This window comes from Prionailurus bengalensis, chromosome C1 (genome assembly GCF_016509475.1).
Source record: "Prionailurus bengalensis isolate Pbe53 chromosome C1, Fcat_Pben_1.1_paternal_pri, whole genome shotgun sequence".
In the NCBI taxonomy this organism is placed as follows: Eukaryota; Metazoa; Chordata; class Mammalia; order Carnivora; family Felidae; genus Prionailurus; species Prionailurus bengalensis.
In genome coordinates, this window is record NC_057345.1 from 120748152 (window position 1) to 120775165 (window position 27014).

The window sequence follows — 27014 nt, forward strand, 5'->3', positions numbered from 1 at the left end:
CACTGTATGTTAGCTAACTTGACAAATTATATTACATAAATAAATAATTTTTTTATTTTTTTAACGTTTATTTATTTTTGAGACAGAGAGAGACAGAGCATGAATAGGGGAGGGGCAGAGAGAGAGGGAGATACAGAATCTGAAACAGGCTCTAGGCTCTGAGCTGTCAGCACAGAGCCTGACGCGGGGCTCAAACTCACGGACCGTGAGATCATGACCTGAACCAAAGTCGGACGCTTAACCGACCAAGCCACCCAGGCGCCCCATTTTTTAAAAATTTTTTTTAACCATAAATAAATAATTTTAAAAAATAAAATTCCCCACATAATTCCAATGTGCAGCCAAATTTGAGAGCCATTGGCATAGAAGGAACTCAGTACTGTTTGTTGGATGGATGAATGCTTGAGAGATGAATAAAAATACATTGTGAATCAGGAATTTGGGACACTGGTCTCAGCATTGCCACTAACGTCGGTGTGACCTCAACACCCATAGTGTCACTAGATGCCTTTAAGATCCCTTCCTGTTTCAAGACTTCATGATTCTCCTTCTTGGTCACAGCAAGTGCCCAGAGTTGGAAGGGCTGGGAGAAATGAGAACAGGATGATTCAGGCTTTACAGAAAACTTCATTTAGGATAAAAGTGAGCCTAACAGAAAACCCTTTTGCTATGGCACCCTTTTACCCAAAAAAGGAAGGTATTTTGAGGTTCCTGAGAATCCTGCACTTACAAAACGTCACACAGCTCTGTACTGGATGTGCAGAAGAGAGAGAGAATGATTCCTAATCCCCAAAGATCCCACTAGAGAGACAAAATATGTGTATGGGTATCCTGAGCCAGGGGAGGGAGAGAGATACATTTACTGGAGCAAGTACTCACAAAACTCCTTCTCTGACATTGTCTGTTCAAGGTCCGCTCCAAAGCTGCGCTGGGGTTCCTCTCTCAAACATGGGAAGCCCAAGCTTTCTTGACTGCTGCCATGGCTGTTTTCCTGGGATCTTTAAAAAAAAGAAAAAAAAAGGCATAATGCCAGCCCAACTCTGCTACTGTCACCCTACACAGACAGTAAAACTGGGAAAGTTAGCTGCTCATGTTTATTTAAACATTGCAAAAGCATTTCCAACAGGGAACTTGTGTGTGGCCTACCTGAGTTCTATTATTCTCCAGACCCTATTCCCTGAACTACTTTATATACAGCTATTTAGGCTTGCCTGCTATATGAGATTCTGCTACTTGTCCCTAGGCATCAGTACTTTCTAGTCATTTAACAGTGGCCACAAATTACCCATCATTCCCCTTCATCCTATACCATCTGGAGGAAGGATGATTTTTAAATTATAAAACTAAATACATTTGGTAAGTTGAGAATGGGAGGCATAAAGACTGAGTTTCATTGGCTTCCCAATGGATAAGTGCAAGATGTCACATAACTCTAAGAGAGTTCCCATCTCAACGCCTTAATTTGCACATTCAAATTTCTCATACTTGGGGGGGGGGCGGAGCGTGGCACACAGTTTTGTTACAAGTATTTGCCAGCTGCATTTAAGAAGGAAATGGCCCTTCTTAGGGCCTTTCAGATGGTATGTTTATTCTGTCAGGACAAACATCAAGGAAAAAGTACAAAAAGCCCACAGAATTTCTTCAAGGAAAAACATTTACTGAGTACTGTTTCTACTTTTTAAGATGTTAGGTATGCGGAGAGGAAACACACACACACACACACACACACACACACACACACACACACACAACTCTTAATCTCAAGGATCTAGTTTCACATCTCCCACTCTTCCCTCCTCCCCCAGAAGGAATGATCTCTTCTACAGCAAGTTTTCACATGTCACCTTCTTCATCCCCGATAAATAAATAAATAAATAAATAAATAAATAATAAATAAGTAAGTAAGTAAATAAATGCTGGAGAAGCCATCATGAAGCAAGTGCGTAAAGTGCGGAGGGGGGGGGCGGCTTGTGGCCCAGGAGACAACCCTTTTATATAACTGCCATCTTCTGGGACACAAAAAGGGTGCATCATGTAAGTGATGTGGCAGCTAAAATGACATCAAAACCGGAGTTACATTTTGAGATGACTTTTCCCCAAGGGAGACCCAGAACTGGGTATGTTGGGAGTGTAGGGATATTATCCCAAACCAGGTTTCCTGGAAAACAAGATGCATTAGCTGGAATCCTGGGAGTCAGCGGGCATGCGAGGGCGCTTAAATCAGGGGACACCCCGATTCAGCTAGAACTGGTCCCCTGTCTGGAATTCCCAAACGCATTCATGCTGGAATTCCACACGAGAATGAGGGGGCTTCCTAAGTCCCGCTCGCGGAGCGAGCGGGCAGAACCCCGATTTGGGGCATCCAACGCATGTGAAAAGCAGAGAGGGAGCCCAGTGCAAAAATTCCCCGAGATGGAGGAATCGACCCTGTAATGCACCTCGGAGAAAACTGCGGAGCCCGGCGCGAAGCACCTGCGGAACACCGGTCCCGAAGCCCGGCAGGACAGCAGCTCCAGCGCCCCCCCGCGATTCGGCCTTGCCAGGGGTGGCCCTCACGCAGGCGCAGTCGCGATGTGCTCGCGTCCCAGTGCGCATGCTCCGCGGGGCCGCCGCGCTCCCGGCCGGCGGCGGCGGCAGCGGCGGTGGCGGCGGCAGAGGAAGTTCCCGCTTTGCCTCCACCCCGGTAGCAGCTTGGCGGTCGGGGACAGCTTCCTCCGGACGCTCTGCGGGCTCTGCTGCCGCCGCACGTCTGTCACAGGACCATGGGGTTGCCGAAGGGGCCGGAGGGCCAGGGTCTCCCGGAGGTAAGGACCCCCCTCTCCCTGACAGTCCGGGTTCGTGGGAGAGGGCCGAGCCCACCGAGCGGCCGGCTGAGTGGGCCCGGGCAGCGTTTGGGGCGCCCCGCCCCCTTCCTCAGGTGTGTCCCCGGCTGGGAGCGCTGGCCCTGTGCGCCGGGGGGCCGAGCAGGTCCCCCAGCCTGGGCAGGGGCGGGGACAAACTTCAGCCGCTCCTGGGTCCCCCGGGACGGAGGCGGTCTTTCCCAGCCCAGTACCTAGCTCCACGCAGCCCCAGGCGCCGTGGGGCTCGGGGTCCCGCCTCTCCCGCTCTCCCGGGCAGTGTGCCCCGACCCCTGGCGCTGCAGGGCTCGCCTCGAGGCCCGGGGCTGCTGCGCCCTGGAGTCACGAGACGCGCGCCGGGACCGTCCGGGCTCGGGTTGTGCAAAGGGCGGTGACCTTGTGGCGCCTGCCGCCGCCTCACGGGGCCCGCGGGGTCCCCACGGCCGGCCTCACCCGCCTTGGTGTGTGCAGGGAATGCCGCCCTACCCACCCCGCGCCAGACCCGGGCAACAGAAGTTTGGAAGCAGTGCGCGCGCTGGGCGGTGTGCGGGAGGCGACGCGCTGTCCAGTGGGGCCATGGGGCCGGGCCGAGCGCCTGGCGGAAGCGTGGTTGCTTCTCCAGAGCATAGCGGGCACCTTTCCTTACAGAGGTGTTTGTTATTAAATACTCAGTCGCTCCTGAGGGACAGGGCAGTCAGTGGTTTCCGGATTTCCACGTTGTCTGCGAATAAAAGGAACGTGCATTTCCTTTAGGCTGCAAGTGTCATTTAGCGAGGCGGTTTGCCAGTGTCTTCTCTTCCAGCTGATTTCCTCCAAAGCTAGTCTAGTTTACGAGACTCAAGAAATGAAATCCACACTGAACCTCTGTCCCCCTCCTAAGGTTCTGAAGCAGGCACTTGACAGGAGGACATCACAGCTGCCTGTGGCCAATCTTGCTTCTCTGCGTGTCCCCCCACCCACCCTAATCCCTGCCAATCCTCAGTTCTTTCATCTCATACGTACGGTACCCACTAATTGAGGGATCGCTGTTCCATGCATAAAAGCTGGGGATATAATATAGTGCTGGAAGGACAGACTTACCTGGCAGTGTGTGCTCCCAGTGGATAAGTCCATTTTGTTGTAATCTTAGGAAAACCTAAGAAATGTCATGTTGTCAGAACTGTACTAGGTAAAACCTTACGTGCAAATTACATTGATGGAAGGGGGAGGGGATTGCCAAGATGAGAACTGTCTTGTGATATTTGATGTTTCTTTTTTGTTACTTCTTTATTCTAGGCTCTCATCAAGTTTTTGCCTGGTCTTTTGCTGTAGACTCCTTTCTGGTTTCTCAGGTTCTACCTTGAATCCCTCCGTTTCAGTGTCCTGCAGTACTACAAATGGGGGTCTTTCTAAAGTAAAAAGCAACCTGGTCCAATGTGTCCTTTGTTTAACCCTTCTCTGACTTCTCTAACTGCCAAGAGGCTGGGTCTGACTTGTCAATTTTCCAGGAGCCTAAGACAGCTCTTGGCAATTAGGAGGCATACAGGGTAAATATAATCAAATTATTATCATTTAGTTCAAAGACCAGTCCATGTGAATATGGATAGTCTGTGTCATTAAACTGTCACTAATCCAGTTAATTCCTTAAATTCAATTTTCTAAACCTTTTACTGTAGGTTTGTGAAGGATGGGAAGATAGCTAGACTTGGGCTTGCCTTCCAGCTTACATGAACTATAGTACAGGGCAATTGAAAATTTTGTGTGCCTGGTTTAAGAGCTCACAGTCATTCATCTTTATCAGAATTTTAGTTTTTTAATGGTGAGTGTATCAACCAATGTAATGGCTTTTTACACCCTCAAAAGAGGGTATTCTTTGAGTCGCTGTGGGTTAGTCAGTGGCCCTTTTCCATATTGTTTCAGTGTTGATCTGTGAATTGAATGGGGAGTCTTAATTAACATTCTCCATTCAGGGTCTTGTGCCAGAAAGTTATTGCATAGGTTATTTCGCAAAAATGTATATACTTCTCCATTCTGGGGGTGAGTAGATAAAAGGCATGGGCCATGCATCTGCCATGGGGTTGGCCAGCAAGTTCTCGTTAGGTACAAGTTGAGGAAGGAATGACCCTCCTGGGATGAATTGTCCTCTTCTTGGAAGTGTTTTCATGATAAGTGAAGATTGAACAAATGACGGGTTCCTGTTTTACATCCTAGAAGCTATAAGAAAATACTTCTGTCATCCCATTTTTCTTTTCTACTCCATCTTTGTAAACCATATTGCTCTTCTCTTTTCTTGGAGTCTCCCTATTTATAGATGTTGCTTGACTATCCCAGATGTTTTGCAAAGGAAGAGACTGAGTGAATAATTAATATTACTTTATTTTTGCATGTCCACTAAGAATTAGGGTAACGCTTGGATAGGCTGGGCCAGGGTGGTTTGAGATTAAGAAGTAAAACGAGCAGTGGCACGAGGCTGTCACTGTCACACCCCATATTGCAAGAGATTGTCAATCACTTTAATAATTCTTTGTTCAACTATATGTTAATATGTGAGCTCTCTCTCCTGGCAATTTGTACTTCAAAATAAGCTTGAATTTCCATTATCAGTGTCACGACTATGAAAACATTTCGTTAATCCGTGGCTGGCATAGGTCATGCACTTTATGTAATGATCGAGCACGTCATTCCATATTTAATTGTCCTTTGAGCCCAATGCTACTTCAGAAGAGGTGTGAACATGACTGAATAATATATGGGTCCTCTCCTAATCCAGCTAATAGCCCATTTCGAAAGACAGGCTTGTGCATTAACACCAGACGTTTTACTCAGAAGAGGTTGATACTTAATTGTATGAGTGACATGAACTATAAATGAAATAGAAATGCAGAGGAGTGACCATTTCAGGCTGCATTTGTCAGGGTTGGCGTCGAATAAGAGCTGGGATTTGAAGATGGTTTCTGGGTGGTTAGAGAGTATCAGGAGAAGGGAAGGGGTGGGAACAGTGAAGAAATGGGAATGAGCCATGCTTGAGCTTGGCCAGAGCCATGACTGGATTGTTTTGGAGGGAGGTACAGGATGAAGCTAAAACGATAGGTTGCAGCCAAAGATCTGAATAGCCAACCAGGAACTTTGGAGTTTATCTTACAGACAGTGTGTGATGCATTAATGATAAGGGCTGGGGGATGAGCTAAGAAGGGATGATGTGAAAGCTGTGATTTAGGAAGGAGTGAGGAAAACAGAGTAAGCAGAAAGATTGAGACAGTTGAGGCAGCTGCAGTAGTCCTGGCATGAAGTGTAAATAAAAGGGAGGGGAGGATGGCTGTGACAAGCAGGGTAAAGGAAGGTTGCACAGACATTGTTGGGTGAGGGAGGAGTCAGAGGTGGGTGCCAGAATTTGAACCAGCTATATGTTGCTCATGTTTTATGTAGAGAAGTGGTTTTTTATGTTCCGCAGTCATGGAAGAGAGGGAAGGTACAGTTCATGGAAGTAGATGGAGGCAGTACTACTAGAATATTTAGATGCTTTTTAGTTACGGATCAACACCTAGGAGTGAAAGTAGGCTATAATTTAAAAAATTTAAATCAGTTCCCTATTTAAATATATTAGCTGAATTTATTATTTTTAAGGCAATCCCGTTATGCGGTAGTCAGCATCCTTTCATGTATCCAAGTTGAAAGCCTTTCTTAATTTACCTTAGAGATCAAAAAGACAATTGAAGAGAGAGATAATGTGTTTAAGCTCCCTTCTTGGTTCTAGCCCCATTTGTCAGTTGCTTCTGGGACCAAGATGCACAAAAAGTTAAAACAAACAAACAAACAAACAAAACAAAACCTTATTTTGTCTGTAAGGAGTTTATAATTTAGTTGGGAGCCTGTGAAGTAAACCTTGTGTTACTGAACCAGTAACACAAGCTTGAATTTCCTTTCCCTGGGTGCTATCATCTTTCTTTCCCTGGATTCCTTCCCCATCCGATGAATAATCTGTACTGCCTGTGTGTGTCTCCCCCCCCCCCCCCAACCTGTGACGGTCAACACAGCTCATTGAGGCCCAAGGACTCTGTTCTTTGTGACTCATGCAGCCATGCTTCTGCATGAACACAGTGATACAGGCAATGTCACTTGCACCTTGGCAATTAAATTGTTGTATCGGGGGATATGCCTGGTGTTCCTTTATCCTAAGGTAGCTTTTACGAGCCTGTCTTTTACCTTTTGTTTTAGGTAGAAACAAGAGAAGATGAAGAACAAAATGTCAAGCTAACTGAAATTCTGGAGCTCTTGGTTGCAGCTGGGTATTTCAGGGCAAGAATTAAAGGCTTGTCACCTTTTGACAAGGTAAGAGGGAAGCTTCCTGACCCTTAGGCTGATTTTTGTTGGGATGGCATGGTTTACCAGCACAGGGAAAAGAGGAAGAGATTGTGTTTTTACTTTCTCCAGTGCTTCTCTCTCATTCAGGTTCGTTAATGGAAGTGTTCCAATTTCCTATTAAAAGAAAACACAAATGTATCAGTAGGTATGCCTTGAATTCCTTTTCTGTGTACAGACCTTTGGGAAGTACAAAGAGGCATCAGAAATAGTTCCTCCTTTTAAAGAACTTACAGTTTGAGTGAAGAGATAAAGCTTACGTAAGATAAAATAATCTGAGCTAGTAAGGAGCTGTCCTAGGTCAGTGTGCTCACAGACAATTGCCAGCTTTTATAAAGATGGTCCATTCTGAGTTTGGAGGAGGGAGAAGTCACTGTGGGATGAAGTGTGTTAATTCAGCAGAACCTAGAAGAATTATTATGCACAAGGCATAGTAATGAGTGTTGAGGGCACAGAGATAAGACCAAGGCCCTGTACTCAGAGAGCCCAGCTTCTATAGAATAGGAAAGGGAGACAAGTAAAGCAACATACATAGAATAAGTGGCATGTTGCAGCAAAGGCAGCAGCCAACTGTGCACAGAAATGAAGCTTGCAGATCAGCCAGAGCAGGCCAGGACAGTTTCCTGATGGAAGAAAGTGTTGAGTGCTCCAGTGGGCCATAGGCCCGGCTCTACATAACAATCACTGTGGACTGTTTCATAATACAGACGTTGAGGCCTCACCCTTTGATATTTTGCTTAGATCTGACCTGGGGCCTGGAATCTGTATTTTTTTTAAATGTTTTTATTTATTTTTGAAGGAGAGAGAGAGAGAGACAGAGCATGAGCAGGGGAGGAGCAGAGAGAGAGGGAGACACAGAATCTGAAGCAGGCTCCAGGCCCTGAGCTGTTAGCACAGAGCCCAATGCGGGGCTTGAACTCACAAAACGCGAGATCATTACCTGAGCTGAAGTCAGACACTTAACCGACTGAGCCACCCAGGTGCCCCTGGAATCTGTATTTAATAGGCATCTCACATGTGTCTAAAATACAGCCAGAGATGAGAGTCACTATTGTTTTTTCTAACATCAAGGCGTGTCTGAAAAGGATTTTGTTTTGTTTCAAAGTGTTTTTTTAGCCTTAGTCTCAGTTGCATCTCTGAGAAATCCTATGAGAAAAGTAGACCAGAGATTCTCCTCTCCTTTAGATATGTGAAAAATATATATATGGAAATTAAGTAATGAACCACAAATGTCAGCCTTGCTACTCACCTGTCTGGTCTGTAAAACACATAATTCCTCTGGAATCTGGCACTTACCTGAAACTCGAGTAGGACTTCTCTTGGCTGAGAATTAATGTCCGTCTCCCTCAGTATAAAGAGGACCTATGAATGATACGTCCATTTTGTAATATAAGTCAGCTTCTCAGTCACACTAGCCACGTTTCAAGTGCTCAGTAGCCACATGTGGCTGGTAGCTACTGTATTGGACAGTACAGACACATTTTCCATCACTGCAGAAAGTTTTATCGAGTGGTGCTATTTTAGATGAATTGTAGTGGATGAAGTCAGAAGGGCACATATACTCTCTCTCTAAAGATAAATAATTTTGTAGGGTCACTGATTGTATAAAAACTACTTATATTTTTTCCTACCTTCCACTTCCCCTCTCCCCAAACCAGGAAGAGAAAACAGGTATTTTCTTTGTGTCTTGCAGGTAGTAGGAGGAATGACTTGGTGCATCACCACTTGCAACTTTGACATAGACGTTGATTTGCTCTTTCAGGAAAACTCTACAATAGGTCAAAAAATGTAAGTTACCAGGGTTTGCCATGGAAGAGGCTAAAGGGGGAGAAGGGAGCTAACTTTTGAGTGTCTGCTATGTGCCAAAAGTTGTGCTAAGACACTTTACATATTTTATTTTAGTTTTCATTACAACAGATATTATCATAGTTTTATAGATTATAAAACTGAGGTTGTTAGAAGCCACAGTCACACAGCTAACATATAAGTCATTTAATGCTCAGGCTGTTGGTAACATTATCTCTCTCTTTTTTGCTCCTAGTTTCATTGAGATATAATTTTCATGTAACACTATTATTTCAAGGTGTACAACAAAATGATTTGATGTATGTATGTGTATATATATATATATAGCAAAACGTTCATCACAGTAAGTTTAGTTAACATCCATCACCACACAGTTACAATTTTTTTTCTTGTGATACGAACTTTTATCATCTACTCTCTTAGCAACTGTCAAATATATGCTACAGCATTGCTAACTGTAGTCACTGTGTTCTTCATTATATCCCCAGGACCTATCTATCTTATAACTGCAAGTACCTTTTGTACTTTTTTGTTCCTCTTCACCCATTTCCCTCACCCCCCACCTTCACCTCCGGCAACCACCAATCTGTTCTCTGAATTCAGTTGTTTTGGACTCCGCTTACAAGTGAAATAACACAGCATTTGTTTTTCTCTGATTTATTTCACTTAGCATAAATCTTATCTTCAAGGTCCATCCATGGTGCTGCAAATTATAGGATTTCCTCTTTTCTTTTATGCCTGAATAATATTCCTGGGTGTGTGTGTGTGTGTTTACACGTACACCACATCTTATTTATCCAAGGATGGACACTTAGATTCTTTCCGTATCTTGGTTATTGTGAGTAATGCTGCAGTGAAGATGGGGGTTCAGATACCCTCTTTGAGATACTGATTTCATTTCCTTCTGATTAATACCCAGAAATGAAATTGCTGGATCATACGGTAGTTCCGATTTAAAATTTTTTAATTTTTAATTTTTTGAGGAACCTCCATACTGTTTTCCACAGTGGCTGTACCAATTTACTATCTCACCAGCAGTGCACGAGATTCCCTTTTCTCCATAGCTTTGCCAATATTAGTTATCTTTTATCTTTTTGATGATAGCCCTTCTTTCGATTTGCATTTCTCTGATGATTACTGATGTTCAGCAACTCTAATCCTTTTTCTAATACTCTCTAATAGTTTCCAGTTACTTCTTAGTTTATCTCTTTCCAGGGGCTGCTGGGACGAATGTATTAAATTGAAGTTGAATATTGAATAGAGTGAGGAAGAGAATCTTCTCCCCTCCCCCCCGCTCTTCCCCATTGCCTCTGTGATCATGCCTTCCATCGAGGAGGCAGCATGGACTCCTTGCTAGAGATTTCACCTGAGTGTCCCACCCAGTCTTCCATAGCTCACTAGGGGCTTGGTGATTTCATTATACCACTTGGGATCCGCAGTTCTGCCCAGCCCTGCCAATGGGCAGCTGTGTGACCTTGGGCAAGTCACAGTTCCCTTATTTGTCAGGAGAGGGATTTGTGATTTCAGATCTGTGTGTATTTGTGACTTATTTCATCATTTTTCTGAAGCCTTATCCTCCTCCAGGAAAAAACTATTCCAAATGGATTAAAGCTAGTTTACAAATATGCATATGAAGCAGTGATAGAGAAAAGGGGAAGCGAAGCAAAAGGAAAAAGAAATGGGAGTTGGGGATAAGGCTACAACATTTGTCATAGGCCACAAAATGCCTTGTTTTTCTAAGGGTGGGCCACAGATTTGGCTCTAAGCTTTCTGGCAGCCAACAAAAAAGAGAAAAACATGATGAATTACCCAATTCTGTTTCCACACAGAAGAAAAATCGGTCCCACAGAATCACCGAAATTCTTAATAATAAGACCAAAGGACATCTTTTGGCTCCTCATTAAAGAGGACGTATTGTTCTCTGTGACACTGTGCTCATCAGTGCTCAGCCATGAATAGCGGAGCTCTACATCTCCAGCATCTGTCATTCTGGGACTGTGACATCGCATCCAGTGACCTATTGGGAAAAGTCCTTCACTGGGGACAGTGTGATAGAGTCTAGGCATGTGGCTCTGCTCTCTGCTGGTCAGACTAACTCCAGGGGTAGAATTTTATTCCTGCGTCTTTGTTTGTTTTTCTTGTATAGGTGCTACATCCATGAAGTAAAAAATTAAAATTAAAAAAAAAAATTCAGATATTGCCAAAGAGCACAAAATATGCAGCTGATGTCTCTCCCTGTTCCCATTGTATACCCTGGTTTTATTCCCTGGAAAGGATCATCTTTGCCTATTTAGGTTTTAGATTTTTCAGAGAGGTCACTTGTGCATCTCCAACTATGTATGTTTCATTCAAGTCTAATAGGAGGAATTTAGCTCACTATACTACTCACCACATTCCCTTTGTCTCCCATTATCCAGTCTTATAATTATTATCTGTTGTCCTGTGATCACTTGTATAGCTGTAATCTACATAAGCTTCTGTTTCTTGACTCATTAATATAAGATAGTTTCTCCTGGTTCCTAGCTACTTAGGATAAATGTTTTGGTATCTGTTTTTCCTTCTTCCTTTCAGCCTCCATCTACCATCATATCATCACTTTTACAATGTTCAGGGCATAATATTTACAATCTGTTCAATAATAATAGCAATGAAATTGTCCATGCTTTATCTACAGGTAAATTGTAAAAGTAAATCTGTAAAGAGTGTTTACAATAAGAACTAAGAGTTGTGATGGTGTCAAAGAAAAGGAAATGTGATCTCCTCAACCATAATGGTGCCGTTTGATGGGAAATATTAAAAATATTACAGTCAAATGGAATAACTTCATTTATTCATTGACTCACCAAATATTTATTGAGTCCATATTATGGGTCAGGCATTGTTCTGGGTACTTTGGATATATTCATGAAAAATATCGTTCCCTCACAGAGCTTAGAGTCTTTTGGGGGAAGATAGACAAAAAACAACTAATTTAATAAAAAATTGAGTTATTTATGGAAGTAATATGCACTCTGAAAAAAATGAAAGCTAAAAAGGTATATGAAGAGGGACACGGTTTGGAGGCAGTTGTAACTTTAAGTCAGTGTGGCCTCATTGAGAAGGGAATATGGGAGCTAAGACTTGAGAGAAGAGGGTTCCAAGCAAAGGGGACCGCGAGCATGAAGGCTCCAAACAGAAGCCTGCCGGGAGTGCAGTGAGGTGGGGGAGAGGGGCAATAGCAGAGGTGCAGACAAGTTAGGGGGGCCAGATCGGGTAGAGCTTTGTAGGTCAGAATAAAGACTTTGAGTTTACTCTGACTGAGATGGAAATTCTTGAAGGGTTTTGAGCAGATGAGGAATATAATCTGTTCTGTTCATAATCGGTTTTAGAAGGAACTCTCTGATTACTGATCAAAGGGGTGAAGTTGGCAGCAGGGAGATTCTTTAACACACTGTAGCCATGCTCACAGAAGGATGGTGGCCATGACGTGTGGCTAGCAGTTGGTGGGATTCTTCATCTATTTTGGAGGTAGAACCAACCGGATGTCATGACAGATTGTATTTGTGTGTGAGAAAGAGGGGCTCAAGAATGATTCTAAGGTGTTTGGCCTGAGCCAGTGGAGTGGTCTCTATGAAAAGTCACTGAACATCAGGCACTTTGTAATTTGCCTTGTCTGTATACAGCTTACTTTTCTTGAGTTTCTGATTGCCTTTTTTTTCCTTTTTGACCAAGAAGCACATAGCTTTACCTGTAGCTAAGATCACCCAGATTCTTTAGCTGTTTACTAACATAAATTTACTATCTTCTCGAGGACACTCTTGATTGAGGCCTCTTTCTGTTCCAGTTTGAGTGATTGCTTTTTACGCCTGTGGCACCCCTGCTATGCTGGGATGTCTTTTGCATTCTTTCAATTTCAACTGCATTCTTTCTGCACCACTTTTACCATCTCGTAGATTCTGTGTATCCCTTCTTTGCAAATTCCCTTAGAGTTTTACAGTGGTTCTTAGCCCCTTTTCACCTTGGTGTCCTTGGGAATTATGATACTTTCCTGTCACTGGCAGTACTCTTAGGAGATATTGGAGCATGGTGGGTTTTATATGGATTCTTTTTTTTTTTTTAATTTTTTTTTCCAACGTTTATTTATTTTTGGGACAGAGAGAGACAGAGCATGAACGGGGGAGGGGCAGAGAGAGAGGGAGACACAGAATCGGAAACAGGCTCCAGGCTCTGAGCCATCAGCCCAGAGCCTGATGCGGGGCTCGAACTCCCGGACCGTGAGATCATGACCTGGCTGAAGCCGGACGCTTAACCGACTGCGCCACCCAGGCGCCCCATTATATGGATTCTTAATTCGTTGTCCATGTTTCTCGAATCTAAAAAAAACCACTGAAAACAGGTCTGTTCTTTCTAAGTGTGGATACAAAACTCATTTGGAAACAAAACATGACCTGAACCTACTTAAGACTATCTTTAGTCTTTATTGATCCCACTTACAGGAATTTTCATAAGTTTTGCTGCAGAAATAATAATTTCTTCAAGTGTACAGTTTGCTCTAGATTTCACTTGGGCTCTACATAATATGTAGTATATGCCTCTTATGTCCACTAAAGTGCAAACATTTAAAAAGTTCTGAATTCTGAAACACCTACGGCCCCAAAGGGTTTGGATAAGGGGCTGAGGATGTACAGTATTATGTTCTCTGGTAAACACTTGATGTGTAGCTTTTTAAGTGCAGAGCCATGAACTGTAATTGTAGGTGAAACCGGGGCCGGGGGTTTGCATGACTGAAGACTCAGCAGACTCATAGCAATGCATCAGACAGTGGGGTCTCTCTTACCTGTAAGGGAAATGCCATAGCCACAGGGCACCGAATTATTCAAACATCTTTTCTGTTTGGTTTTGGAATGTGTTCTGTGTTTGAGGTTCCTCTCCACAGAGTTTCTTGGTTAGGTGCAATTTAGACTAAAACTGGCTTATGTTTGCAGTGTTTCAGTATGTCCCAGCTGAAACTGTGTGGTGGGTGGCCAGGTAGCACTGTCTGAGGAGGGCATGATTATCTTTCAGGCTGTTTTCTGTACATGCCCAATTGGGGCGTTTTTCTTCTTGTTGATCCCTTTTTCTTGAGGGTTTCATGAGCTTCTACCCTCTGTCTACATCCTCCTTCTACCCTCCTAGCCTGTCGTAAAGCCCCATGACTGCAGATTCCTATGCTCAGAGGTCCATAAATGAGATTTCAGGCTTATAATTGAGTTCAACAACACACGAGTAGGAGGCGCCTGTGTGCAGAGCACTTGTACTTGCCTATGACTACCTAAACATCACAACAAGTTTGAGTAAGTAGGACAGGCATTATTCCTCGTGTATGATGGGAGTATTGGACAAGAGGGACCAAATGACTTGCCAAAAGTCCCAGAGCAGGTGATGGAGCTGGAGTTTAGACCCTGGTTAATTCACTCTCTTTCAAACTGTTGGCAGTGGAAGAGGAAACCGTGTACTGAACACTCTTAAAAACTGCAGGAATCAAACCAATCACCTGTAGTGGCAAGTGGGCATTGTTAAAATCTTAGACTAAGAAACCTCACGGGGGACTTCTGCAGTGGTCACTTACCCAGATTTTCAGAAAGTCAGAGGGTCTACCCTGACCTCCAGGGAAAAAGAGAGAGGGGCTGGTGGGTTTCAAGAAGTCCTCCTGATTTTTGTCCCCTACCCCTGGCTGCCTGTATGTCCCGCACATCCCTCCCTTGCCCCAGCAGTGGTTCTGCCTCCAGTTGCTTCCATATGCTGTTGAGTGAGACCTCAGTCTTGGCAGTGATTTCTGGGAGGAGGGTTAAGAGGCTTGTAAACCCTGAGATGACCCACAGCATCCTTCCCTCAGGGCCTTTATGAACGGGGATAGGAGGCAGTCTCTGAGCAGTGGCCAGACACAACTTGGTCTGAAGGTAGAAGTTTGAGCTAGATGGTACTGGGGGTCTCAGCCTCTTGTTTTCAAGCTACTGACTGGTTGTTACGGACCAGTAACCCTATGCAGACTCAGATCTGTAGCCACTAGGGGGAGCTTTCCTCCCGCTGAACCAGAATGTGACTGAGAGGAAAGGCCCCATGGATATCAACAGTTAAGACTTGCCCTAAATGAGGATGCCAAGTGAGGATCATCTGTATTTGCTAAGCTTGGAGTTTAGGGAGCAGTGTCAGTTAAGCACCAGTCTCTTCCCCTCACAAGTTTCAAGCAAATGAAGAAAGGCATGAGAGTCTGATGGAGATTAAAATAAAAGATAAACTGTATTATAGAGAGAGCCTTAGATATGCTGCCAAATGGGTTCATTAATACTTGCCTACCAAACTATCCCATTTGAGCCCCAGAAACAACTGGACAACCATAGGGTTCCCCACTGGGACAGCCACATACCTCGTGACAAAAAAGACACGTGTATCCTGAAGACAGGCTGCTCAGAAAGGAGGGACCGCAGTAGTGACTGAGAGGCATGTGACATTTTCCTTCCATGTCTCAGACCTTTTGGATGAGTCACACACGTGCCCACTCTGTTAGGGGTGAAAATGTTCTCCCAGAGGCTTCCCTCCTGGGAGGTAGATGTTCCCTCCTTTTGTAAATGTGTGCAGTAGGGTATCAGTCTTCTCTCCATATTTTTGTCTCTTAAACCTATCAGACTTGACATTGATATTATGATTGACCTATCAGACTTGACATTGATATTATGATCCATATTTCCTCAGTAGTTCTAACATTGGTGCCACCTTATAAAGCTTCTTCCTGGGAATGAACAAAGTTTTGTAGTGTGTTCTCCAGGGACCACTCCCTGGGAAGCCACTTACCTTTTCTCCCTGGATTTCACTTAGTTCCTACCAAGACCAAGAGGATAAAACCTACTAAGGGCAGCATAGGTAAGACAATAATTGCTCTGACCCAGGCCTTTGTTAGATGTCAGTCTTAAGGGTGTCTGTCTTTTGGGAAGGATTATGGGACTGCAGAGAGATAAAAGCATACAAGATTTCTTTGAACAAGGAACACCGTGAGTAGACCCACTTGCTGAATTTGAAGTGTCTAGTAAGAACTGGGGACCTTGTTCACTAGGGCTTTCATCTATCAGAAAATAGTTCTCACTTGCAGACAAGGCCACAGTAGCTGCTGTAAGGGGCCAAGATTTTTTTTAAGGGTTTTAGAATAGGACTATAACCTAACCTAGCCACGTAAGCTGAGCCAGAAGCCCCCATTTCTCCATATGGCCCCACAAGGTCATGCCTGGTGACTGTTTTCTCAAGGCAGACCCACTTGGTAACCTCTGCTCTCCCCTCTTGAACCAAATCCAATTGAAGTGTAAGAAACAGGAAGCAGACAGTTGGAGATCAAATACCAGCCAAGAAGAGAAGGAGGCTTACGTCTGTGGTGGGGTGGACTTGTACACAGACCCTGCTGTCGTGCCTGCCTTAAAACTGTCCCACCCAGGCCTGGGCAGGAGCTGTGGAAACTCGCAGCAGGCGGAGGATGCTTGCCTCCTGACTGGGCTACAAGAATGCTCTCGGGCCTCGGGAAGCCCCATTCTTCCCCTTATTCCTGGACATTTCACAGGACTGAAGCAAGGTGTTGGAGAGCGTTCAGAATGCTCTTGATGAGAAGCAGAAGCGTTCTCCTCTCTGGAAAAAAAGAACAAGGATGTGGTTCCCCCAAATCTAGGATTAATTTGAAAGTAGTAAAAAAAAAAAAAAAAAAAAAATTTAAAGGCTATTTTTTATTTTAAAAATACTTTTATACCAGAGTGGAGAACTCTAAATTTTTTGTTTTAGCATCAGGCCCCATGTTTTGTCTTACTATTATAGGCACCCAGCACAGGGTCTGGTAATTATTTGTTTCCTGAATGATATTTAGAACAATTTTTTTTTTTTTTTTTTTTGAGAGAGAGAGAGAGAGAACACACATGCGCACGGGGGAGAAGGAGAGAGAGAACAATTTTTTTAATGCGTAACCTAGTGGTTCCCAGATTTTTGGAAAAAGTAGGTCAGTAAAATGAAATGTAAAAGAACTTGGGGCACTGATAACTTTGTATTTTACAATGTAAGTATGTTAAAAAATAATAATTATTACCTCAAACATCACCATAATGTCGTAAGTAAACGATATGTTTTAATATAAAAAAGGTGGGAAGAACAAAACCGTAGAATAAAGAAAGAAAGCCGTTTTGTGGCCTTAGGCGCGTGCACACAGACACATCTGAATTGTGCCTATTTTTCTCATTTTGCAGTCAGTCGGGAGAAGCTTGGTCATGGTCTGGCGTTGAGGAGCCCCAGATTCTTCTGGAATACTGCCCAGACTTGAGAGATGTCTTAAGAGCCACTTAGTGTGTTCTCACTCTTTGCTGTTGTTTTTTCCAAACAGAGCACTATCAGAAAAAATCGTCTCAGTCCTGCCAAGGATGAAGTGTCCACACCAGCTGGAGCCCCACCAGATCCAGGGCATGGATTTTATTCACATATTTCCTGTTGTTCAGGTGAGAGCCTCTGTGTGGTTTCTTGTCCTCTGAACACCAGAATTCCTATAACGGGTCTGGCCCATGGGCCATCTGGCCTAGATCCTGGATTTAACGGGTGTGGCGTGGAGTTGGTGGAGCAAGACATGATGGGACTTCCTGACGTCATCCTCAGAAGTTCACCAGTGTTCTTCCCTAGGTTCACACTGTCACCTGTTGTGACCTTTGAATGTTCCCATTAATTGCTTTTCATTGCCCTTTTGGTAAAGGTAGAACTCCAGAGCCCTCCATGTTCTGGTCCTGTCCCACTTATCCAGCCTAACTTTATTCCTTGCTTTTCTTTATTCTTTCTGTTCTAGCTCCTCTGACTTTCAGATTTCCTCATCCATCTTATGCTTCCTCCTGTCACAAGGCCTTTCCCTCAAGCTGGAAAGCTCTTACCATTCTCTCCCTACCTGCTTAATTCATATTCATCTTTCTGATCTCAGTTCCACCCAACCTCCTCAAGAAAGCTTCCCATGAGCCCCTAATCTAGAACAGGTTCCTTTGCTGTATCCATTCATACCGGCCATATTCCTTTCCTTTGTAGGAATCCTTCCTTACTATTGTTTGTAACCATGTATATCTGTCTGGTTATTTCTGTCCCTCCTGTCAGACTAAGCTTCTTGGGGGCAGGTGCCATGGCCGTCCTGCTCACTGTTGTGTTTTCAGCACCTGGTGGAATGTCTGGGACTGTGTAGGCAATTAGTCTTTATTTGATGACTAGATGTCTAATGGGAGGCTAATTTCCACCGTGGCTATTTCCCAAGCTTCTGTGAGTAAGTGGCATATGCTGTACAGCCCCCTATATTCTTGCAGTCTTGTGTCTCACCCTCCCCTTCAGGCACTTCGAGAAGAGGAGGAGCAAAGGAAAGGGCCTGCTGTGTGAACAGCGCTTTGCAAATGATCCTGATAGAGTTGTTGGAAGCATCTATTATAATCCCAGTCTTATGTCTGAGGAAAGTGAGACTCAGAGCGAGTAACTGATTTACCTAAGGGCAGAGAACTGGTGAGCTGTCAAGCAGGATTCCAGTCTAAACTCCTTGTCACTAAACCTTGTGCTTTCCCACTCTGCCATTCATGCGGTCCTTGATTCAGAAGTCTTCTAAGCCTGTGTTAAGATTATAACAGTATGGGGGCGCCTGGGTGGCTCAGTCAGCTAAGCATCTGCTATCAGCTCAGGTCAGTGATCTCACAGTTGGTGGGTTCGAGCCCTGCATCGGGCTGTGTGCTGACAGCTCAGAACCTGGAGCCTGCAGCCTGTTTTGGATTCCGTCTCCCTCTCTCTCTGCCCCTTCCCTGCTTGTGTTCTGTCTCTTTCATAAGTAAATGAACATTAAAAAACTAAAAAAAAGATTATAATAGTACAGGGGTTGAGAGCATGGTCTCCAGCGACTTCCTGGGTTCAAATCTTGCCTCTGCCACTTAGCTGTGTGACCTTGGGCAAATGACTTAACTTCTCATCTGTTAAATAGAAGCAATAATAGTACTTACCTGATAGGATGAGAATTAGGTACTTTAGTATGTATAAAGCACTTAGCTGAAGGACCAGCACATCTTAGTAAGTGCTTTGTAAGTATCATATAGTTGTTTCTATTTTTGTTACTGTTATTGGGGACTTCCCCCAAACTAGACTTTCAGTCAAATACCATGAAATTTGTGAATTGGAAGTTAAAACTTTAACTCAGAATTTGATCTGTAGGTTCATTAGACTTTCTGACGCAGGAGGATGATACCTGATTCCTTTTGTGAAAACAGGAGCTAGCGACCCTGTGTTGGGTATTACTGAAACTTCCACTACCGCCATAATGTGAAGTTGTTGCCTTTCCCCCCAAAGCCTAAATCTCTAGTGATTAGGCCTTACTCAGCCCTATGCTAGAACTCTGAGAGCAACAAATCTGATCCAGAGAGGAAAAGGCAATGAAAGGGAAGTGATCTTCTTTCGCTAGCTTAGGCATTTTGAGCATCTGAATGTTCCCTGTTGTACGTGGAATGCTGGAAGGCTTCCTCTCTGGATGTGAGAACCTAGGTTAGTGGTTACCAGATTTCTTAATTAAAGCACACATGGAGGTTGGCCTATCTGTAATTTGTCGAGCAAAAACATCTTTCAAAGTAACAACTGTCAAACAGACTCTTAAATACAGAGAACAAACCGGTGGTTGCCAAAGGGGAAGTGGGTGGGGGATGGGCAGAATAAGTGAAGGGGATAAAGAGGTAAAGACTTCCAGTTATAAAATAGTCACGGACATGAAAAGTACAGCAGTGGGAATACAGTCGATACCATTGTAATAACATTGCATGGTGACTGTACTTACTGTGGTGAGCACTGAGTAGTGTACAGAATTGCTGAATCACTATGTTGTACACCTGAAACTAATATAATATTGTATATCATTTATACTTTAACAAAAAAGCCATTTTTTTTAAGTGACAACTATCTTGCTTTATCGTTTCCTAAAAGAAAGGCGTTTTAACCCCCCAGTCTTGGAATAAAGGACAGTCCTTTGAATGGACAGTCCCTTAAATACATGAAAGTATTATGAAAAAGTAACCACAGCTTGTAGTTTGTGCCTGTTTTGCCGGAGACCGGTGAAAGAGCAGTCGTCAAGTTAGTTGTCTTGTGTGATTCTTGGGGCTCACCTCCAGGTTTGCGCTGTTTAGCACAGCTGTAGTAACGCGCTGAATGCCAGCCTAGAGAAGAAGGGATCTGACTTCAGGCCCCAGTACTTCTAGGTCACATCTTCTTCTCCCAGGCCAGACATGTGAATCCTGTGAGGGTAGGTATTTGTCTCAAATGCTAGGGACTTGGGGCAGAGCTTGGCTGTCCAAGAGGTTCCCTCCACAGCCCTTCACTCTAGGAAGTCCACTACAGCGATCGAGTCTCTGAATCCTAAGACTCTCTTACCTTCCTTATCTGATCACACTCGCCAGGATCCAGCCAAATTAACAGCTCAGTGTAGATCTAATGTATGGAGGAGCATCTGAGAAAGAGACGACTTTGAAAGTCCAGAAACTGGATCTTCCCATCCAAAGGGAAGTAGAAACTGAGTTGAGCAAGGAGTCAGCCTCCGTAGTTGTCCTGGGCCATGGTGCTGGGTGGAGGTGTGGGAGAGGGTCTGGAGAAGCTCTGAAGGCTGTGTGAGCTTCTGCCCCTGCTTCTGGGTTTTAGTCAGTGCCTGAGGCTGTTGTTTGGAGGTGGGGTGGAGTGGAGTGATGGAAATAAATGGAAGATACTAACAACAAAAGAATATCCCCCTGAGTTATTTGCAGCCACTCCTATCTTGGGCAAGTACTTCCTAAATACGTCCTTTCCTCGAGCTGGCTGCCCTCTGTGAGCAAGCATTCTGCCTATCCCTGCAGGAGCACTAGCCCATATGCCATGCGTCTGCTGTCCTAAGTAGCTAAACCTTGCCAAGTGTGCTGTGCTCCAGGAGAAATACTACTACTGTCCACAAGCTGCTTTGGGGATGTAGTAGCTCTTTCTGGAAAGAGAACGGTGACTGACAGATGGCATCCTCCCTCCATAATGTTCTTCAGTCATATAGGGACTGAATGAAGAGCCAGGGAAGAGAAGCAAAGGCTGTTTTTGTATTTTACATTCTGTCCGGTCTTCCCGTGTGGAAGAGCCTGTGAGTTGTGACAGCTTTGTGCTTGCTACCTATGGAACAAGAACAGACAAATTCTGTAGTGGCTCTGAACTTCAGGTTCAGTACAGCATGGCCAGTGCCAGTTGCCATATAATGTGTGGTTTAAGAGAGCAAATGCTGTGACTGCTTCACTCACCTGAAGTCTAGGGCCGGGTATTCGGCAAACCTGTACTCAAATGCGAGTATTTGAGGGATTTTTCCATCGATGAAAGAGGGGGTTGTACTAGATGTTCTCTGAGGCTCTCTTCCCTTTCCCTGGTCTGTGGTACAGGCAGCACAGGGAGAGTTATGTTAAGATCTGCCACTGGAACCGGGGGGTTGTGGGGAATAACTATATTTTTGCCGTGCTTTAGTTGCAAAGTATTCTGGTCCTTGTGATTTCCTTTCCTCCCCCGGTAGCTCTGTGAGGTGAAAGAAACTGATACTCTCACCTCGACTTTGCACAGAGCGAAACTGAGGATCTGAAGCGAGGCTTTAGAGCTCCTGCACGGCCACTCTGCTCCAGATGCCCTTGGCTCTTAGCCTCTCAGACGCCCGGCCGGCTGCTTTTCACATGGGACAGCATGTGTACGTGGGTAGTTTCTCGTCACCTAGTCAGTTCAGATGTGGTGATTCGGGTTGATGAGTCGTACCATCTCTGAGTTGGCCTCGACCGCGGTGGTGTTTCACCCCTGTCCTCACATGTCCTACCTCTCTTTCCCAGTGGCTGGTGAAGCGAGCTATAGAAACAAAGGAAGAAATGGGTGACTACATCCGCTCCTACTCCATTTCCCAGTTCCAAAAAACCTACAGTCTCCCCGAGGTCAGTATTCTCCTTCTCTTGTCCAACTGAGAACAGTGCATCTGCTCAGAGGCTCCCTGGGAAGGAGCAGGGGAAGCTCAGGCTCCCCACCCCTCCATATGACATCTCTGCCCCTACCCGGTCAGCTTTGAAAGGGGGCCTCCTGCTTCATAAGAACTGCCTCTTTAAGCAGGCACTGCTTAAAGCCCTGCTTTAAAGCCCTGTGTAAAGCCCTGCGTTTTTGTCTCTTTCTCTCAACTTTGATACTTGATTCAGAATGTTTATTAAATTATAAGAATGAGTATAGTTTTTTATAGCCATATAAAGCTTTTTGAGAGATCACCTAGGTCATTGCCAAGGGCGTTCCTATCATAATAGTTTAATAGCAGCCACCAGCACCACCACAGTAGTAATAACTGGTAACTATTGAATGTCTATTGCATGAATTCCCAGCGCCTTGCATGCCTACCCCTCTTTAGTCTTCACAGCCGCCCTGGCATAGGCGGCTCCGTTTACACATGGTGAAGCTGAGGCTTAGAGGCGAGGCAGCTTGCCAGGGTTTCAGAGCTCGTGAGGATTTGGGTGAGAGTGGTTCTCTTCACCAGCACACTCTGTGGGCCCCCTCACTGTCACCGGCTGTGGGGCTCTGTTTCACAGCCACCTGCAGAGGCCCTAGCTTCTTCCCACGCAGAATATATTCCAGTCTGTTAGACGATAGAGGCGTCTGCAGGCAAAGCTGTGACGAGAAGTCAGTTTGTAAGACAGGGTTCTGAAAAGTCCAGTTGAGTTCCAGTCTTCACACAGGATTTGTTTAATCGCTGTGTTTTGTCTTACAGGATGACGACTTTGTAAAAAGAAAAGAAAAGGCCATCAAGACAGTTGTTGACCTTTCAGTAAGTTCCCCTGCCCGTATTCTTCTGTGAGGGAAGGACAGGTTCATGGCCTCCCAATAGCCCTGTGATTCAAATCCCAAAACCCTTGCCAAGGTCTTCCTGGGATTGCCTAGGATTGGACCTCAGGTGTGAGTGTGAAGGAAGCCCTGCCTGCCCCCATGCCCATATCTGGATGCCAGCATTCATGGGTAGAAAATGCCACAACCACGTCCTGTGTCCTCCTTACTTCCAGTTTTACGGGAGAAACTTTCCAGATCTAAAGCCTTTCCTTACTTGTGCCAGTGGCAGGTGTAAACTTTGAATAGCTCCAAAGAGTAGATGATGAGCTGGAGGTGGCAAATTGAGATTAGCACCCCGTGATGGCTTTGGAGAGGAGCTACTCCTGAGCTTTGTGTGGGACACACGGGGATGGCCTTGGTCAACACACACATTGTATCTTAACCGTGGGATCTGCACTCGCATGCCCACTCTGCACTTCCATGCCCAGAGAACCGTGGGATCTCTGCTTGCAAGGGCTGAGAAGAGCTTTTCAGAATATTCTGGGCCAGAGCCCAGTAGAACCTCATCAGTGCCACCACCCCACCCCAGCCCCAGCCTTCCTACCTGAGCTGCTGGGAATGAAGCCATAATGCCTGGGGTTTGTTTGCTTTCTTCCAAAAATAACGTGTAGCGTTTTTTTACTTATTTTTTCTACTTTAAGAGTAAATGTGTGGTCTTCCAAGGTGATCGCTCTAAAAAGAGTAACAATCATTTGGTGACATGAAGTGCTCCTTTAAAACAAGAAAGCCTTGGGGCACCTGGGTAGTCCAGTTGGTTAAATGTCCGGCTCTTGGTTTCAGCTCAGGTCATGATCTCACAGCTTTGTGAGTTCAAGCCCCGGATCAGGCTCTGCACTGATGGCATGGAGCCTCCTTGGATTCTCTCTCTCTCTCTGTCTCTCTCTCTCTCTCTCTCTCTGCCTCTCCCCCACTTGCGCTGTCTCTGTCTCTCCCAAAAATAAACTTTAAAAAAAAAAAAAAAAAAGAAAGTCTTTGTCACTTTATAGTTGTAATTTGTATCTTTTTCACAATTCCATTTTGGAAATGGAAGGAGTAGAATACCATCAAGATAGTTATACGCTAAAGCCAGGTACTATTTCCGGTTTCAGTCGCAGTATTAAATAATAATAATAAGAGGACATGATATGACATCAGAGTAATTTTTTTTTCTTGGTTATGAAATAGTCATTCAGTTTAGAGCATCCTTCAAAGTTTTTTGGGGTTTTTTTTGTTTTTTTTTTTTTAAAGGTTGATAGAGGGGCGCCTGGGTGTCTCAGTCAGTTGGGCGTCTGACTTTGGCTTGGGTCATGATCTCATGGTCTGTGGGTTTGAGCCCCACATTGGGCTCTGTGCTGACAGCTCAGAGCCTGGAGCCTGCTTCGGATTCTGTGTCTCCCTCTCTCTCTGCCCCTCCCCTGCTCAAGCTCTGTCTCTGTCTCTCTCAAAAATAAATAAACATTAAAAAAAAATTAAATAAATAAATTAAATAAAGGTTGCTAGATACAGAGGAAGAGAACCTTAATCTCACAACACAGAAGCAGCTTCTTTTGGAGCTTAGACATATTTCTTGCATGTTTTTGATGTGCATTTTTATACTGAATTGGAGTCCTATTTTAAATACAATTTTGTGGGCTTTTTTTTTTTTTTTTTAGCTTACCAATATAGAGTTTTGTAGGTGATTAAAGATTCCCCCTAACTGCATTTGTCATGAAAACTAATAATCAATTTGTTGGATATGCTGTTGTTTTTTCTTGTTTTATATTATGCTTCATTTCTGGAGAGGTACAAGAACCAAGTGATGGCATTACCTCCCATACAGGGAATGGGGAGCCAGGAGCAGGAGAGGAGGGGAAATGCTCTTCTCCTTGGAAAGCCTGTACTATCTGGATTTAATACCAAGTCTGTGCGTTACTTATTCAAAAACAGTAAATAAAAGTAAAATTTCTGAAATGCTTAATTGAATATCTTCTTGTATAAATCTCACTCTGAGCCCCGGGTAGAGAGTGAGAAACAGTACAGTTTTCATTCGGCATTATCACCGTGAAGGAAAGGCCAGCATAGCTGTCTGTCGTCCTACCCACGAAGTTGGGCCTGTCATCATCATGCCCACTAAACATTTCAGGCCTCTAGGGACACATTCTCCCCTCCTCTCATTTGTAGTGGAATTTTTAAAGAAAATCGTCTTCTGCTTGGTAATAGGACTGCATAGAATTGAAGGAGGTAATGATAATGACAAATACATGGTACCCAGACATTGTTATAAGCATTTATATATAACCTACGCAGTCCTGACAACAGTCCTCTGAGGTAGTAGTATTTTTTCTTGTTTTTAACAGGCGAGGAAGCTCAGGCACAGATAGGTTGCAAGTTGCGCAAGGTCACATTGATGATGATGGAGCCAGGATGCAAACCTACTCTCGTAACTGTGGGCCTCTAGATACAGTGCTGTTTGCAGCTAATTACAAAATAATATCAAGATAAAGGAAAATGGGAACAATTTGCAAGTCTCTTTGATAATACTCAGTTTATTTCCTTTTTATGTGTGAATTTGCTCCTCAGTTGACTGTCCATACATTTGTAGCAGGAATGATAAAGAATTTTGATGGATGGCCAGAGCTGAACTTTGGGTTTTGTTGGTTTGCTTCTTCACCTATCTATTGAAAATACCTCTCACTTCTGGAAGCTGTCTTCGTAGGTTTCTTAGCTGAGCTCCATTGCCATTAACTTCCATCCCTTCCACCCACCACTTCTGCAAGTGCTTCTTCACTTCCTTGCCTTGAAATGAGAGTTCCAGAAGCTTACAAGAGACTCCAGGGCTGCAGTGTCTGTCCCTGGCTTATCCTTGTGAGTCACATAAGAAATGAAGCCGCTTGCTGTTTTTCATTCACTGTCACTCTCTCTAAGGGAAATGTCTCCCTTCGCGAAGGGAATGAAGTCTTTCCTAGACTACCAGGGGTGTGGCTCTTTGCAGGTCTTGGGTTCTGACGCATGTTTCCTTCCCTGCCCACCTTTTTCCCGGCACTGCCCTTCACATGCCTCCTCAGTTTTTCTTACCTACTCCTTATTGACGAATCTGGGATCCCAAATTTGAATTGTGAATAGTAAATTAAGGATTCAAATAAGGTCAGACAATGGGTGCCTAATTTCTGGACCCAGCCTTTTATAAAATATGTCCCTAGCCACCCTGTACTGATTGAGGGCCTTCTGTGTATTTGGCACCTAACTAGATATCTTACAAGCATTGTGTCATTAACTCCTCACCAACAGTCAGGGAGTTACATATTATTATTTCTATATTTTTAAAATTATTTTTAATGTTGGGGCGCCTGGGTGGCTCAGTCAGTTAAGCGTCCGACTTTGGCTTAGGTCATGATCTCACGGTTCGTGGGTTCGAGCCCTGCGTCGGGCTCTGTGCTGACAGCTCAGAGCCTGGAGCCTGTTTCAGATTCTGTGTCGCCCTCTCTCTCTGCCCCTCCCCGACTCGTGCTCTGTCTCTCTCTGTCTCAAAAATAAATAAACATTAAAAAAATTATTTTTAATGTTTAATTTTGAGAGAGAGAGAGAGAGCATGAGCAGGGGAGGAGCAGGGAAAGAGGGAGAGAATCTGAAGCAGGCTCTGCGCTGTCAGTGCTAAGCCCGATGTGGGGCTCGAACCCACGAACCATGAGATCATGACCTGAGCCAAAGTCAGTTGCTCAACCAAGCCCCCAGACACCCCTATCATTGATTTGATTTTAAAAATCAGAAATTCAAAGCCAAAAGAGTTAACAAATTCCCTGCATATTTGCAAAATAGGAAGAGGCAGCCACATTTTGATTTTACATCTGACTCCTCAAACGCGACAGGCATGGTGCTTCTCCAGCTTCCTCTCTTCACCTGGACTCTGACTTCCCACATATTTTTGGCACCAATTTTACAGCAATGTTCCTGACTTATTTCAGGGCTCTGGGATATTATTCATCTAGGTCCCAAAGACTCAAATGTATCCAGATTGGCTGGGTGCTTTCCCATCACCTCTTCAGTCCCCTATGGGGGCATTTACTATGACTTTTCCACTAGAAGAGCCTTTGTGCAGCTAGAGAATGTCTGCCAAGTGGAGACTATCATGTTGTTTTCTTTCGTCATCTACTAACATAATACCATATTCCCTCAACCAGCAGGCTTTGACGTATTCGT

The 27014-nt window shown here is 44.4% G+C and overlaps 1 protein-coding gene across 4 annotated transcripts in view; it reads left to right on the forward strand.

Annotated features, from left to right (window-relative positions):
• The first annotated feature begins 2591 nt into the window (after positions 1 to 2591).
• Positions 2592 to 27014, forward strand: part of CCDC93 (coiled-coil domain containing 93) — a 92834-nt gene continuing 68411 nt past the window's right edge. For 3 of the 4 annotated variants that reach the window (XM_043576596.1, XM_043576597.1, XM_043576599.1), the window contains exons 1-6: positions 2595 to 2804; positions 7032 to 7145; positions 8869 to 8963; positions 17350 to 17461; positions 21830 to 21928; positions 22744 to 22800. In XM_043576596.1, the coding sequence (XP_043432531.1) occupies positions 2763 to 2804; positions 7032 to 7145; positions 8869 to 8963; positions 17350 to 17461; positions 21830 to 21928; positions 22744 to 22800 (519 nt within the window). In that variant the 5' untranslated portion in view covers positions 2595 to 2762. Of the gene's footprint in view, positions 2805 to 7031; positions 7146 to 8868; positions 8964 to 17349; positions 17462 to 21829; positions 21929 to 22743; positions 22801 to 27014 lie in introns of all 4 variants that reach the window. The other variant, XM_043576598.1, reaches the window with a different exon arrangement.